Raw genomic sequence first — 17,271 nt, forward strand, 5'->3', positions numbered from 1 at the left:
TGTCCGCCGTCCGTCGGTCCACATTTGGTTTGTAAACACTCTAGCACTCACATTTCTTAAGCATTCTTTATCAAAGTTGCTGAAAGATCTTGGTCAAGTTTGATAATGAGCAAAATCACATAATTAATGCCCTAATTATTGCCCTTAGATTGTCCAAATTTTCATTTTATTATACAAAAACCTTGTAAACACTCTAGAGGTCACAATTTTGTTTCAGATTTTATGAATCTTGGTCATAATATTTATTTTTGTTAGCAATTTTGTTTGATGTTTGGTAAGGGGTGTCAACTCAAAATATAGGTAACCAGGTCAAATCTTACAAAAACAATAACACTCCATACACCAGAGTTTTGGTTTAATAATGATGAAACTTGACCAGGATGTTTGTCTGGACAATATCTAGGTCAAGTTTGACATTTGGTAAAGTTTGAATGAACTGACTCCTCTCAGGTGAGCGAACTAGGGGCCTTACCGGTAGTCTATTCTTTATTCTTAAGTTTAGAATAGGTTGGGGAATACAAGTTCTGGGTCCGTTTTCACCAAACAATTCATAAACTTGAGTCTAGGAATAAAGAATATTCTTTAAATTGATATATTCAAATATAATATTATATTGCTTAAATTTTTAGTCAAACTTTGCATAAAACACCTCTTTCTATGTCATGCTTCATGTAGAGCATTTTGTTAATGACATAATTACCAGTGGAGGCCTGTATTATATTCAAACAGTGAACGCATTTTTCTTGGTTCTAAGCTCATTATTTATTTTTAAGTCTAAGAATGGGTTGGTGAATATCAGCCCTGGAATAATAGCCTTAACAATCTAACCATGGATTTAAAATTAAATTATTGCAGGGAAAGTCTTTATTACATGTTTCTGAAGACACGCTCGTGTTGATAAAGTCTTCAAAACGTGTCTTTGCATATTTTTAGTTTATTTAATTTTCCATGCGATTAATTTGTCAAATTCAAAGCCGTCTAATGTTATCAAACATTCTTCCAAGCCCATGATTTGCAGCCTTTATAGTGTCGTGTTTTTAAGGCTAACTGAAAAGTTATATGTTTCTGTGTTTGCCTTTAGCATTCTGATACCATGATTCAATCAATAAAATTGTTCATAAATTAGTTCATTTCCAGAGGATATGTCAATACAACATCTTTAACTTCATTTTAATTGGTTATTCTAAGAACTATCTAGATATTACTCCTCAAAAGTTATTGTTATACACTTCAACACCGTTATTTCGAACACCGATAATCCGAAGTCACCGTTATTTCGAAGTATTTTTCCGGTCCCGATTTTGGTTCTTCTTTGTTGAACGTAAAATTTCATTGTTAATCCGAACTTCGTTAAACCGAAGAAATCGTTAATTCGAAGTGATTCTGTCGGTCCCAACACTATAATTCGCACCTTATTATCAATCTTTAATCCGAAGTCAAAACTGCAAAATACTGAGCGTAATTTCACACCTTTGTAGTGGCTCGTCAAAAGCCGATAATTACACCTTTGTCGTCTGCGCGAACGCCGGTGTTCAGAGAGACATTGCGTATTATTAAAAAAAAAAAGGTTAATTCATTTCCGAAAATGTATTCATATGTATGTATGTCTGATAATTTGTGCTATTCGTTTTATTTTATATGTTCTGTAAATAGAGAAAAATAGAAACAAGAAAAAGAATCGTTATATTCCCCCGTTTGTTACTTTCTTTTACCGTTTGTTACGGTTCTTTAATCCGTTAATTCATTTCCAAAAAATGTATTCATCTGTATTTACATGTATGACAATTTGTGGTATTCGTTATATTTTATATGGTCTGATAATTTGTGCTATTCGTTATATTTTATATGTTCAGATAATTAGCGCATATTCATTATATTTAACATGTTCTGTACTTAGAGAAAACATAAAAAGAAGAACAAGAATCGTTTTATTCCTTCGTTTGTTACAAGTAGAAATCTATTGCAATCTGACTAGTTTACTTTTTTTAAGTAAACAACTATTAATAGTAGCGTTTAACTGCACCATGCGAGTTCCACAACGTTTTATTATTACAGAATCCTCAGAAGTCGTCTGTCAAATGTTTATTTCGAATTATCGTTAATCCGAAGTTTTTTTAACGGTCCCGACGACTTCGAAATAACGGTGTTGAAGTGTACATGTATTTTACACTATTGTTATGAGTTTCAATGGCCTTCAACTAGGATTTTATTATTGATAGAAATCTAGGTAAAAACCCATATTAAACCGCAGGAAATCTTTAAGAAGAGATTATCTTTATCAAGCAAACTTTGTACTGAAGACTAACCTTATTTTTGACAATTGGTTTTTCTGTTGCAAACAGTGATCTACTTTACAATAAAACATGTCATATTGGCCGATATGCAGCCCTGGTTAACGACCCATTTATGGGTCACTTTGTATGATAATCATCTGGTTACTACGTGACGGTTTAGGTGTCTTACCGAGGTTATAATTACTGGCTCAACCGTATGCCCTGGTTACGTTAAAGTGTCTTTTCATTAGCGCCGCTCTGGTAAAACCGAGCTTTATGCATGTACGTAAAGAGTCTCCTTAGATTAGCCTGTGCAGTCCGTACAGTCTTATTAGGTACCACACTTTCTGCTGTTTTTAGCTTACCTGAGCACAACGTGCTCATTGTGAGCTTTTGTGATCGCCTTTTGTCCGTTGTCCGTCCTCCGTTGTGCGACGTCAACATTTGCCTTGTTCACTCTCTAGAGGCCACATTTATTGTCCAATCTTCATAAAATTTTGGTCACAAGATTGGTTTTAATGATATCTTGGATGAGTTCGAAAATTGGTACGTTTGCTTGAAAAACATGGCTGCCAAAAGACAAGGCATTTTTCCTTATATGGCTATATATGGCTATAGTAAAATCTTGTTAACACTCTAGAGGCCACTTTTATTGTCCAATCTTAACGAAACTTGGTCAGAAAATTCATCCCAATAATGTCTTGGACGAGTTCGAAAATGATGCCGGTTGGTTGAAAAACATGGCCGCCAGTGGCGGGGCATTTTTCCTTATATGGCTATAGTAAAACCTTGTTAACACTCTAGAGGCCACATTTATTGTCCAATCTTGATGAAATTTGGTCAGAAGATTTTTCTTCATGATATCTTGGATGAGTTAGAAAATGGTTACGTTTGCTTGAATAACAAGGCAGTCAAGGGGCAGGTCATTTTTAGCTCATCTATTTTTTGAAAAAAAATTATGAGCTATTGTCATCACCTTGGCGTCGGCATCGGCGTCGGCGTCCGGTTAAGTTTTGCGTTTAGGTCCACTTTTCTCAGAAAGTATCAATGCTATTGCATTCAAACTTGGTACACTTACTTACTATCATGAGGGGACTGGGCAGGCAAAGTTAGATAACTCTGGCGTGCATTTTGACTGAATTATGTGCCCTTTTTATACTTAGAAAATTGAAAATTTTGGTTAAGTTTTGCGTTTAGGTCCACTTTTTTCAGAAAGTATCAATGCTATTGCATTCAAACTTGGTACACTTACTTACTATCATGAGGGGACTGGGCACGCAAAGTTAGATAACTCTGGCGTGCATTTTGACAGAATTATGTGCCCTTTTTATACTTAGAAAATTGAAAATTTTGGTTAAGTTTTGTGTTAAGGTCCATTTTATTCTTTAAGTATCAAAGCTATTGCTTTCATACTTGCAACACTTACTAACTACCGTAAGGGGACTGTGCAGGCAAAGTTATGTAACTCTGACTGGCATTTGGACGGAATTATGGGCCCTTTATACTTAGAAAATTGAAAGTTTGGTTAAGTTTTGTGTTTTGGTCCACTTTACCCCTCAAGTATCATAGATATTGCTATCATACTTGGAACACTCGCAAACTATCATAAGGGTACAGTAAAAGGACAAGTTGCATAACTCTGGATGTCATTTTTACGGAATTATGGCCCTTTTTTGACTTAGTAACTTTGAATATATGGTTAAATTTTGTGTTTCGATCCACTTTACTTCTTAAGTATCAAGGCTATTGCTTTCAAACTTCAAATACTTTCATGCTATCATGAGGTTACTGTACCTGGCAAGTTGAATTTTACCTTGACCTTTGAATGACCTTGACTCTCAAGGTCAAATTATTAAATTTCTCTAAAATTGCCATAACTTCTTTATTTATGATTAGATTTGATTGATACTTTGACAAAACTACTCTTACCTGACATACCACAATAGACTCCACCCAAACCATCGCCCGTGCCCCCCCCCCCCCCCCCACACCCCCCCCCCCTATTTTTTTTTTTTTTTTTTTTTTTAAGATCATCTCACAAATGACCACTACACCCTCACACTATACCCCCCCCCCCACCCCACCCCCTCCCCAATTTTTTTTTTAAACGGTTAAAAAACAAAACTATTATTTTGATTATTTTATGTTTGAAATACCGTCCAACCATCGCACCCAAGAATCCCCCCCCCCACCCCCCCTCCCCCCCTCCCCCCCCTCCCCCCACCCGAATCCCCCCCCCCCCCCCCTATTTTTTTTTTTTTTTTTAAGATCATCTCACAAATTACCACCACACCCTCACACTATACCCCCCCACCTCGCCCCCCCCCCCCATTTTTTTTTATGAAACGGTTAAAAAACACAAATATTTATTTTTATTATTTTATGTTTGAAAACCGTCCAACCATCGCACCCAAGAATCCCCCCCCCACCCCCCCCACCCCCCCCCTCCCCCCCGATTTTTTTTTCCTTTTTTTCGCATTTTTGGAAGAAAATGTAATAAATGTCCACACCCCCACACAATGCACCGCTCTTCACTCCACCCCTCCCTCCTTTGTGATTGAAAATGAGAGTCCCTTCACCTTTAAAAAGAAAATAGATGAGCGGTCTGCACCCGCAAGGCGGTGCTCTTGTTTCTTATATGGCTTTATAAGGCTATAGTAAAATCTTGTTAACACTCTAGAGGCCACATTTATAGTCTGATCTTCATGAAACTCGGTCAGAAGATTTATCCCAATAATATCTTGGACGAGTTCAAAAATGATGCTGGTTGGTTGAAAAACATCACCACCACAGGGGTGGGGCTATTTTCCTTATATGGCTATAGTAAAACCTTGTTTACACTCTAGAGGTCACATTTATTTTCCTATCATCATGAAACTTGGTCAGAAGATTTTTCCCAATGATATCTTGGATGAGTTTGAAAATGGTTTTGGTTGCTTTAAAAACATGGTCACCAGGGGCGGCGCATTTTTCCTTATATGGCTATAGTTAAACCTTGTTAACACTCTAGAGGCCACATTTATTGTCAAATCTTCATGAAATTTGGTCAGAAGATTGGTCTCAATCATATCTTGGATGAGTTCGAAAATAATTATGTATGCTTGAAAAAAATGGCTTCCAAGGGGCGGGGCATTTTTCCTAATATGGCAATAGTAAAATCTTGTTAACACTCTAGAGGCCACATTTACTGTCCGATCTTCATGAAACTTGGTCAGAAGATTCATCCTGATAATATTTTGGATGAGTTCAAAAATGATGCCGGTTGGTTGAAAAACATGGCTGCCAGGGGGCGGGGCATTTTTCCTTATATGGCTATAGTAAAACCTTGTAAACACTCTAGAGGCCACATTTATTTTCCGATCTTCGTGAAACTTGGTCAAAAGATTTGTCCCAATAATATCTTGTTATCTCAGGTGAGCGACTTTGGTCCTTTCAGGCTCTCTTGTTATTATTTTTTGTTGAAGGAAGTTTCTTGTTTGCACAAATCCAGTGTGTGTGAAAAGATTCATCCCTGATTAGCCTGTGTGGACCGCACAGGCTAATCTAGTACGTTGCTATGCACATGTTTTAAGCGCTGTTTTCCCAGAACAAGGCTTATATAATGGATCCATGTGTTTCCTTTTGAAGAGAAAGGATCATCTCTTCTTGCATGCAGAGATAAAATTGCATCGCTGGAGGATCACTGAGTAAATTTCTTCACACATTTAAGGGTCCTGTTTACATTTAGGTGTCTTATTTATGGTGCATCACACTAATGAGGCTTACGAAATATAATGTCTTGTCCACGCAGGATCCATGCTTTTTTTCAGGTTTCAGTACATCCTTGGGGCTGCCACGTCTCCAGCTGTCAAAGTCAACGAGGAAACGTTGACGTATCTCAATCAAGGTATGCTTTAGTTCCTTTTCAAAAGTAATGTAGTAATGCAGTAATATACGATTCATTTAAAAAGATTGTCAATAATTTAATTTTATTTTTCAATCACTGAAATTTATAAACACCATAATTTCAAATTAAATTGTGGAAATGTGATACTTAGTCATGAGTTCTCAATCATTACTTTTTGGTAAAGGGAAGTGATGCAAACACTCAAAATATCTTTTGAGTAGCTTCCCTTTTGTCACAAACATTTCAATGCACACATGGTTGTTTCTTAGCTTCTGATTTCATAAAATGCATATTTCAATGATGCATTTGGATATTAATGTATTGAGGCTAGCATGACATGCTTATTGAATAAATGATTTATACAAAACTGCATTGCTCCAGCTAGGCCTTAATTGAAGGGCGCGCACCGCCCTGCCCTCCCGAACCTCTGATCTGCCCTTCCAAGACCCCCCCCCCCCTGCCCTTAAAAAAAAAAATTTTTTTTTTTTACATATTAAAATTAATCTCTTATAACATTCTAATAAATGTATTACTCATTGTAGACATTATATATTAATATGTTGATAATAATGGGAATAATATATTCTAACAATTATTAATACACATAAATTAACATACAACAGGAAGCATTCCAGAAACGCCTGTCCGCTCGAAAGTGCCCTTTTGACAAAATACTGCGCGTCGTGAGTGCCATTTTGACAAAAAAGCCCCCCTTCCCTTTTTAACCCTTTCAGTGTGGGAACCGAATTTTGAAGGCCTTTGCAAACAGTTTGGATCCAGATGAGACGCCACAGAACGTGGGGTCTCATCAGGATCCAAACTGTTTGCTATTCTGATAATATTCTTTGAAAAAAAATGAAGAAAATGCTAATTTTAGAAATTCAGCAGACAACGTTTTAGCAGACGACAAATTTCCCAGCATGCAAAGGGTTAAATCCTAGCTGGAGCACTGTACTGCGTATGCTGTCATTTTCAGCTCTTTTACAACTGTATTTAGGAGAATGTAATGGGTTGTGAAGTCAATTCTGCTTTTCTACATATATTCAGCAATGAAGGATGTTGTGTTATGGTTTGTTAGCCGGATTTTTTTCGAAAAAATCTCGGCTTATAGATTGATGTTGTCGGGCGGGCGGGGGGGGCGGGCGGGCGGGGGGGCGGGCGGGCGGGCGGCGTGCTCGAAAATGTTAAAGTTCTTATTTCATGGTATAACTTTGGTATGCTTGGACCTAGAGTCTTCAAACTTGACATGAAGGTTGGCCAGGATTAACAGATGACCACTGGTCATTTCAAGGTCATTCATTTGAAGGTCAAGGTCACTGTGACCTTCAATATAAAAAATGTTAAAGTTGTTATAACTTTGGTATGCTTGGACCTAGAGTCTTGAAACTTGACATGAAGGTTGGCCATAACTAGTTAGTAACCACTGGTCATTTCAAGGTCATTCATTTGAAGGTCAAGGTCACTGTGACCTTGAATGTAAAAATGTTAAAGTTCTTATTTCATGGTATAACTTTGGTATGCTTGGACCTAGAGTCTTCAAACTTGACATGAAGGTTGGCCAGGATTAACAGATGACCACTGGTCATTTCAAGGTCATTCATTTGAAGGTGAAGGTCACTGTGACCTTCAATATAAAAATGTTAAAGTTGTTATAACTTTGGTATGCTTGGACCTAGAGTCTTGAAACTTGACATGAAGGTTGGCCAGAACTAGTAAGTAACCACTGGACATTTCAAGGTCATTCATTTGAAGGTCAAGGTCACTGTGACCTTGAATGTAAAAATGTTAAAGTTGTTATAACTTTGGTATGCTTGGACCTAGAGTCTTGAAACTTGACATGAAGGTTGGCCAGAACTAGTAAGTAACCACTGGACATTTCAAGGTCATTCATTTGAAGGTCAAGGTCACTGTGACCTTGAATGTAAAAATGTTAAAGTTCTTATTTCATGTTATAACTTTGGTATGCTTGTACCTAGAGTCTTCAAACTTGAAATAAAGATTGGCCAGTACTAGAAGATGACCACTGGTCATTTCAATGTCATTCATAAATAGTATTATTTCATCTAAGTTTATTTTCTTACATTTGATAATGAAATTGATGGAAACTTCAAACAATATGTTACTAATTTGCTAATAAAAAAATTGAGATCAAACTTTCCTAATTGTCAATTCAAGTTCATATTTGTGACCTTAAATGTTATTGTTGTTCATGTATATGCATGCATTCAAAACATAACACAAGGTTTGCTCATGCCTTGAAAAGTACTTACATTTCATTTTGACCTTTGAACAATATTTCAGTAATTTAAGTATTGCATTGACAAAAACACGAAAGGTACTTTCCTGTCATTTAAATCAAAAATCCGGCTTCAATGCGGTCATCTCCGACCGCGGAACTCTTGTTTTATTGTTGTTTATCAGGGCAGTCTTACGAAGTGAAGCTGAAGAAGCTAGGGGATCTCACAGAGTATGATGGCTACCTGAGGGTGAGTGGCCATTAAAAGGGACTTGTTTTAACCCTTTCCCACTCAGAATCAAAGTGAAAATGGCTATGTGCAAACAGCATAAAAACAGAATAGCCTGCGAGTAACTCGCAGTTTGTTCATGTTGTATACTGTTTGCTACTCATCAGTATTGTAGAGTTGGAAATGAAACCTTTAAAACTTGAATATATAAAGTAAGGACTTTTATTTGATTATCTAAAGGACTTCAAATGCTTCAATGTGCATTTCTGAGGGGTAAAGGGTTAAGAATTCTGTGAAACACTATGACAAAAAATCATGAAACACTGCAAAAAATCATAAAACTTAACACACAACAACACAAACATGAGACCTACCTTAAACACCTTAATCTGACTTAAGGCACAGTGGATCAGTTTCGCTTTGTCGTGATCCGACTCCATTGTCTCGACCTGCAGACGGAACGGCACGCCCTTCTCCCCGCCGTGTTTCTTGGCTGTGAACTCTGTGCTGATGCAATTGACCTTAAAATTTGGAAATGTTGTTGGTGTTATTTTTTTGCTAGCACATACTTTAAATTGAATATTAGCATTTTCAGTTGACCTCAAAAATTGGAAATGTTGGTGTGTTTTTTTTGCTATCGCATACTTTAAATTGAGAATAAGTGTTTTGAATATTAAAGGGGCCTTTTCACAGATTTTGGCATTTTTTAACTTATTCATAAAATGCTTTATATTGATAAATGTTAACATTGGATCGTAAAAGCACCAGTAAAAAATCAAGAATAAAATTAAAAAAAGGAAAAGAACATTGCCCGGAGCAGGTTTCGAACCAGTGACCCCTGGAGTCTTGCCAGAGTCCTGAAGTAAAAGCGCTTTAGCCTACTGAGCTATTCCGCCGAGTACACATTCTTGACGTATTTTATACCTTATATAAGCAATCTTCGTAGTTTCACAAAATTTAACGACAAAAACAGAACTCTCCAAATTATTCAATCGTTTCGCGTTGCAACGCTTTATAATTTTTAGGTTTTAAAATCGTCAAAAGATGCATATAATGGCTATATTAGAGCATGGTAAATGTTCAGTATTACTGTTTCCTCACAAATATCAAAACTAAAACGAAAATTTGCGGATCTGTAACAACTTTTTTCAATTTTGTCAATTTACTAAAGCGTGAAAAGATCCCTTTAAACTAAGTAAGGTTAAAATGAAGCTGGAGAGAAAAATACACTGGATGTTACTATAAAAAAAACTTAAAAAATAAATTCTTTGAATTGATATTACCCGCAAAATAAACTTTTTTATGGATTGGTGCAAATAAATCCCTTGATAAACAGTATAATCATACTGTGTTGGGAAATAATTAATAGATAATAATTTAATTATTTAGTGTAGGGTAATTGTTTAATGAAATGCAATTCTACTTATTGTAAAATTACTATCGTATCCGTTTTACATCAGAACAAAACTATCGTTTATAAATTAATACGGAGCATTCATGTGATTCATCGCTATTTTTAGACACGAATGAGAGCTTCCTGTAGGAATTGCTTGTTTCCATTGGTCAAGTTGTTACGAATATTAATGATTTTCTGCAGTGTCGTAAAACTTTACAGCATGTTTTTACGACTTCTATCGAAAAATCTGTATTGTCAATGTAAACATTTTTGCGTGGCAGACAACATAATGTAATTTAAATAATGGCTTTGTCCAAGTTCGGAGTTTCGTCTGACAAATCAGTTGATAAAAGAAGAACCGACGGTAAAACTGACAGGAATTGTAAATATGAAGAAAAATTAAAACATCAATTTTATCCTATGGAAAATCGAGTCAGTTCCCATGGCTTGAATTTGACGAAGAAAAGCAAAAAAATAGTTTTATTTTATTGTTTTACTCTATGCATCAAAATAACTTTCTGGTGTTCACTGATTATTTACTGATAAATCCTGATTAAACGGTTACATGAAACAATTGTGTTTATTTGCTATGTCATTTATGGTCTAGTAGACATCAGATTCGGGCTAGTACATTTTTAAAGGAGCTGGTCCGATGCTCTTGCTGTAAAAAAGTTAATGTCGAACCCTGAACACCCACAAATTTTCATTTGGTTTTCGTCTGTAACAGGTTGATGATTTCTCAATTTCCTTCATTTGACAAATATTTTAATTACCATACATACATTCCTGTTTGTAGAGCACCATACACGTCTGCTTCCACGAACGGCGACTGCAATTTATGGAGAAAGAGCTGCTGGATTTCTGGACTCAGGCTAGGCCAGGGGAGAGATTTCTGGATGTAGGTAGGTTTAGAAGAGTAAGAGTTGCTTCCCTTTATTTATTTTCAAATTGCTATTTTCTTGACGCGTCAACTTCTGGTTTCCACTCAGAGTCTCTCTGCAAAGAATTTAGCTTTTGAGATGAAACCTCATAGACTGATACCTTATTTTGAGACTTGTCTTAAAAGAAGGGTTTAATTTCTAATATCAGAAGTGTTTTATGTGCTGAAAAGCTGGAAGCCTTTGGCAAATTTGATATGTAAATAAGTTAAAAACTTATTGTTTGTACCTTTGAAAGATGTCAGTATGGTGTGCATGCATATGGTGATTACACTATGTTTCTGTCCTCTCTGCTCGAATGTATAAGCATGCATACACTAAGCAGCGATTGTTTTTGCCCAATTTGGAAAAGTACCGTTACTAGCCCAATTGGGAAAAATTAGTGCGAAAAACCCTGAAATTTGGAAAATTCGTGTCCTGAAATCTTCAGATTGGGAAATTGTTTTGTTTTATTTGTTGCTAACAAATACTCCAAAATTGATAACTAAGTGTTGTCAAGTTGTCAATATTATATTTTCTGCATAGGGAAATAGACTATATGCTGCATTTAATAAAAAAATGACAAAAAACAACAACAACAACAAACTGTTGGCCCAAGTGAGCCGCTCATTTCTGGAATTCTTGGTTACAGACATCCATCTCTCATATGGACTCATTAGCGTCTTGATCTTAAACTCATTATATTTTTTTTTAATTTCTTGGTATGTTAATGCGCAAATGGTAAAAGTCAATGCTTATCATAATAGTTCACTTGCAGAAAATGCACTTTCTGATTGTAATTGATGCAACTTTCTGTTCCTTGGGAAATGTTCAGACAGAAATTGGGAATAGGCAGTGTTCTCTGGAAGCACCGGCAGCCGGCGATTTTGCTGGTCACTGACAATCTTGGCATCAGCTACTCTTCCCAAAAATATCAATTCAAAACAGTGCAAAAAAACGGCCATTTAAGTACTTAGTCACTGGCTACTTTGAAAATATAACTGGACTTAAATATTTATGGAGAACACTAGAATAGCGTCATATTTCCCGCAGTGTGAAAGTGACATTTAGAAGTACTTTAAAAAGAAGGCAACATAGCTGAACTTAATTTCTGGTGTCTTTGTTTAAGACATTCCTCTCTCCTACGGCCTTATCAACGTCTCGGTGGAACCCGGCAAGCTCAACTCCATCGACTTCATCTGGGACCCCTCGAAGGAGACCGGCATTTACGTGAAGGTCAGTGTATTTTGGATGTGCAGATTTGGGGCCAATATTTGGCTCTTTTAAGGCCTACATTTTGAAAAGTCATAATAATCAAACTTATTTCTTGCATTTGTGTGGCATACAACTATTTAAATAGTGGTATTAATAACCTGCTTTCAATATAAATATAAATTTATTTATTTTTCCCAAAGAAAAGCATACAAATTGCCATTAAAGGCTTTCATTCTTGTTCACCTCTGCCAAAAGCATAGGGACATAGAATTGGGCTTGTACGTCCAACCGTCAGAACGATAACCCTGCACTTTCTTAACTAAGAGTTATTGCCCTTTGTTGTTTTTGTAAAATGTAACTTTTCAAGGCTATATCTCGGATATGCTACAAGATTTTAACATGAAACTATATGGGTGTGTAGATATCACTAAGTAGAATTGCATTTCATTAAACAATTACCCTACACTAAATTAATATCTATTAATTATTTCCCAACACTTAATGATTATACCGTTTATTTATTTGCACCAATCCTTAAAAAAGTTTATTTGGCAGGTAATATCAATTCAAAGATTTTTTTTTTTTTTTTTTTATTGTAACTTCCGGTGTATTTTTCTCTCCAGCTTCATTTTAACCTTACTTAGTTTAATATTCAAAACACTTATTCTCAATTTAAAGTATGCAATAGCAAAAAAAAACACACCAACATTTCCAATTTTTGAGGTCAACTGAAAATGCTAATATTCAATTGAAAGTATGTGCTAGCAAAAAAATAACACCAACAACATTTCCAAATTTTAAGGTCAATTGCATCAGCACAGAGTTCACAGCCAAGAAACACGGCGGGGAGAAGGGCGTGCCGTTCCGTCTGCAGGTCGAGACAATGGAGTCGGATCACGACGACTCGAAACTGATCCACTGTGCCTCAAGTCAGATTAAGGTGTTTAAGGTAGGTCTCATGTTTGTGTTGTTTTGTGTGAAGTTTTATGATTTTTTGCAGTGTTTCATGCCTTTTTGTCATAGTGTTTCATGTTTTTTTTTTGGTTTCATGATTTTTTGCAGGGACCTAGTATAGGTCCCTGTTTTGTGTAGTGTTTCATGTTTTTTTGTAGTGTTTCATGAATTTTTCGGTTTTATGTTATTTTAAGTGTTTCATAATTTTTTGTGGTGTTTTATGATTTTCTGTAGTGTTTAATGATTTTCTGTAGTGTTTAATGATTTTTATGCTCCCCCTAAATTTATTTATTTATTTGGGGGGGGGGGGGGGGGGGGCATATAGTCGCCGCTTCGCCTGTCCGTCCGTGTGTCCGTCCATGCACAATTTTTGTCCAGGCTATTTCTCAGCAACTAATGACCGGAATTCAATGAAACTTTATGGGAAGCTTCACTACCAAGAGGAGATGTGCATATTATCAGCGGGTTCTGGTCGGATGATTTTTCACAGAGTTATGGCCCTTTGAAATTTTCCATTACATGTAGTGCAATTCTTGTCCGGGCTATTTCTCAGCAACTAATGACCGGAATTCAATGAAACTTTATGGGAAGCTTTTCTACCAAGAAGAGATGTGCATATTATCAGCGGCTTCTGGTCGGATGATTTTTCACAGAGTTGAAATTTTCTATACAAAAATTCTTGTCCCCCCAACTACTGTGCCCTCAAGACGTTTCCTTTTATCTGAATATAAAGTGCAATATTATGACAAAAAAAAAACCTTTGGGGAGCATCACCGGTCTCTGACGGTTTCTTGTTAAAGTTTGTTTCAGTTGGGCTAAAAAGCAGGTCAACTTTTCAACGCTTGAACAACTCAATCCAATTAAACATAGAATACAAATTGGCGACTGTGGATCAATTAGCCTAGGAAATGATTCAATTCCGGCTCACAACAAGACATGATGCTTTAAAACTCTTGTCATGTTGGCAAAATTCTTGCTCAATAGTGTAAAGAAAATAAACAAATTATTAGATACACATAACACAACATGAACATGATTCTAGGCTTGTTTTTCTTAAGCAAGGCAACCAAAATTCTAAAGATGGTTGCTAGTGCAGCAGACAATTGCGATTAAAAGCGACGTATTGTTGTTATTTTGTCTAAGATAATCTATAACAAATCGTAAAACGCTGTGTATAACGCGCATTTATGTATAACGCGCATCTACTTTTTGAAGCAAAAAAAATTGGGAAAAAAAGTTTTTGAGGCAAAAAAAAAATTAAGGCAAAATTTCCGTACCGTAGGCTCACTGAAAATCGTTTTCTTTATATTGCAGATCTCACGTGTTATTTTATTTTTCAATACTTAAATATCTTAAAGACGATAACGATAAAGATACAACTTTTGTGTGTTTGGGGGACATATTGTTTTTGCCCTGTCTGTTGGTCTGTTGGTTGGTCTGTTGGTTGGTTGGTTTGCGCCAACTTTAACATTTGCAATAACTTTTGCAATATTGAAGATAGGAACTTGATATTTGGCATGCATATGTATCTCATGGAGCTGCACATTTTGAGTGGTGAAAGGTCAAGGTCATCCTTCAATGTCAAAGGTCAAATATATGGGTCAAAATCGTTCATTTAATGAACACTTTTGCATTATTTCAATATTCAAGATAGCAACTTCATATTTGGCATGCATGTGTATCTCATGGAGCTGCACAATTTGAGTGGTGAAAGGTCAAGGTCATCCTTCAAGGTCAGATGTCAAATATATGTGGCCAAAATCGCTCATTTTATGAGTACTTTTGCAATATTGAAGATAGCAACTTGATATTTGGCATGCATGTGTATCTCATGGAGCTGCACATTTTTAGTGGTGAAAGGTCAAAGTCATCCTTCAAGGTCAGAGGTCAAATATATGTGGCCCAAATCGCTAATTTTATGAATACTTTTGCAATATTGAAGATAGCAACTTGATATTCGGCATGCATGTGTATCTCATGAAGCTGCACATTTTGAGTGGTGAAAGGTCAAGGTCAAGGTCATCCTTTAAGGTCAAATATATGGGTCAAAATTGCTCATGTAATGTCACTTCTGCAATATTGAAGCTAGCAATTTTATATTTGAAATGCATGTGTATCTCATGGAGCTGCACATTTTGAGTGGTAAAGGGTCAAGGTCAAGGTCATCCTACAAGGTCAAACGTCATATAGGGGGACATTGTGTTTCACAAACACATCTTGTTTAAATTATAATATATGGCGTAAATGTTTCGATTTAAATGAGTTATGCATGAAATGCACAATTTCCACGAGGATACCATCGAGGTTTTCATCATAAGTCTCCGAAGTAACTGTCTACGATTTTATCGTGGAGGAGTACACATTGCGGACTGATAAGTGTGCTTGGTATAACTAAGACACTGAAATTTTTTATTGGTATTTGGCACGGGGTTATTCACACATGACTAATTCACAACCGCGCATTTTATTTACATTTCCCATCTCACGCGTTCTTTTCGAGCGTCTATAATTGACAGCAGACTTTTACGACTCAAACTTCTCAACACCATTACTGACATTACCGGCATTAAACAAACAATGGAGGTGTGAAGTCGTTTGCCGGTTCGCATGTTTTGATAATAGCCCAGCTACACAAAACTTGACAGGTGACGCAAATTGCTCGATAATCACAACCCCAATCTTGACAAGACGTATGAAAACGTGTAAACAAACACAACATCAATTTTATTAACACATTTGAAAAGCAAGAAAAATAATAATAAATATATTGGGAAAGACCTTGCCGACATACTATTGTTAATCGACAAGTGCCCCCAAATAAATTGTGTAACGTTAGTACAGTAGGGTATAATAATGTCACTTGTGGGAAAAAACAATAAAGTTTAAATAAAAATGGCTTCCTTGTTTTTCATTTTCTCCTTCAAATTTATTTGATTTCAATGCTCTGTATGTACCTGAAAAAGATGGAAAATATTAATTTTAACTTTATAACGTTTGTCCATCTATATTCAGATCGTAAATACACTGTAACTCCAATATAGTGCGGTCCGTTATAACGCTGTGTCCAATATAACGCGGGGGGTCCTTGGATCCCGTTTTTTCTCCAACCTTCCATTTCTGATTCAAATCCATGTTATGCAACTTCATGTATTTTCATAAATTCAAAGAAGCCAGCGATCACAGCTTGATTGCTTTTTCCATCCGTTTAATTGATTTTAATCGATTAGAGGTTAAACGACACTCGACAGCTAATTGGTGTTAATCTGTTGTGTAATGCCAATAAAGGTGTGAAAACTCGCGAGTCGGTGTTTGTTACATGTATTCCCTATCAGAGCGGTTCGGTGCGCTAATTTCAATAAGGCAAGTGCAAGCGGAATAATTATCAAATTAAAGTTATTTAAAACGATTACCTGTTTATGTTTTGTATTTTTCGTGTATTTTATTTCATTGTATAAACTATGGCTGTGTAAGTGTGTTATCGTTTATTATATGCTACACATGCTTGATAAATAAAAATATCTTTGTGTGTGTTTAATGTTTCAGTACGTATACGAAAAATAAATTGTAAAATCCTGACGATTTATTTACATGCTAAAGCAGTGTAATAGTTAACAGAGATGCACTTAAATTTTTGCCCGTTATCAGAAAGTCCACGGAAAGCACGTTTTTTACATGCTGCGTATGATGCAATAAAACATTTCTTTGTACATGCATCGTATTGCATTCAATCTAAATTTAAATTCGCTCGTCCAATGAAAGCTGTGTCCCATAATGCACTGTACTAATTTTTCTGAAAAATGGCGTAGGCATATGAATTTGTTTACGAAGTTCGTAAACATATTTCGTGTCATAAATGTTAAACATTATTTTTTCGTAAGTGATGTAATTATATTGGATTATCGGATAAATGTGCTCATTAGAAAAGCGGTATGTATACTGTTATCGTTCGATTCAGTTTATATATGCATGTATTTGCGGATGACAACACAGCATGACAATACACAGGACCTATATTATAGGCTATACTATACCTGTTTTTATAGCCCCTTAAATAAATAAGCTCAAAACTTATAACGCTGTCCGTTTATAACGCTGTTGCGTGGCTTGGACCCCGTCATCCGCGTTATATTGGAGTTACAGTGTATAACACAATTATTAACATAGT

General features: G+C 36.0%; 1 protein-coding gene across 6 annotated transcripts in view; it reads left to right on the forward strand.

Annotated features, from left to right (window-relative positions):
- LOC127857138 (transcription factor CP2-like) overlaps nt 1-17,271 on the forward strand; it is a 150,527-nt gene that overhangs the window by 68,229 nt on the left and 65,027 nt on the right. For all 6 annotated transcript variants that reach the window (XM_052393511.1, XM_052393515.1, XM_052393510.1 and 3 more), the window contains 5 exons: nt 6,083-6,159; nt 8,581-8,645; nt 10,817-10,922; nt 12,067-12,173; nt 12,955-13,101. In XM_052393511.1, the coding sequence (XP_052249471.1) occupies nt 6,083-6,159; nt 8,581-8,645; nt 10,817-10,922; nt 12,067-12,173; nt 12,955-13,101 (502 nt within the window). The remainder of the gene's footprint in view (nt 1-6,082; nt 6,160-8,580; nt 8,646-10,816; nt 10,923-12,066; nt 12,174-12,954; nt 13,102-17,271) is intronic.

The sequence above is a fragment of the Dreissena polymorpha genome, chromosome 14, assembly GCF_020536995.1.
Source record: "Dreissena polymorpha isolate Duluth1 chromosome 14, UMN_Dpol_1.0, whole genome shotgun sequence".
Lineage (NCBI taxonomy): Eukaryota > Metazoa > Mollusca > Bivalvia > Myida > Dreissenidae > Dreissena > Dreissena polymorpha.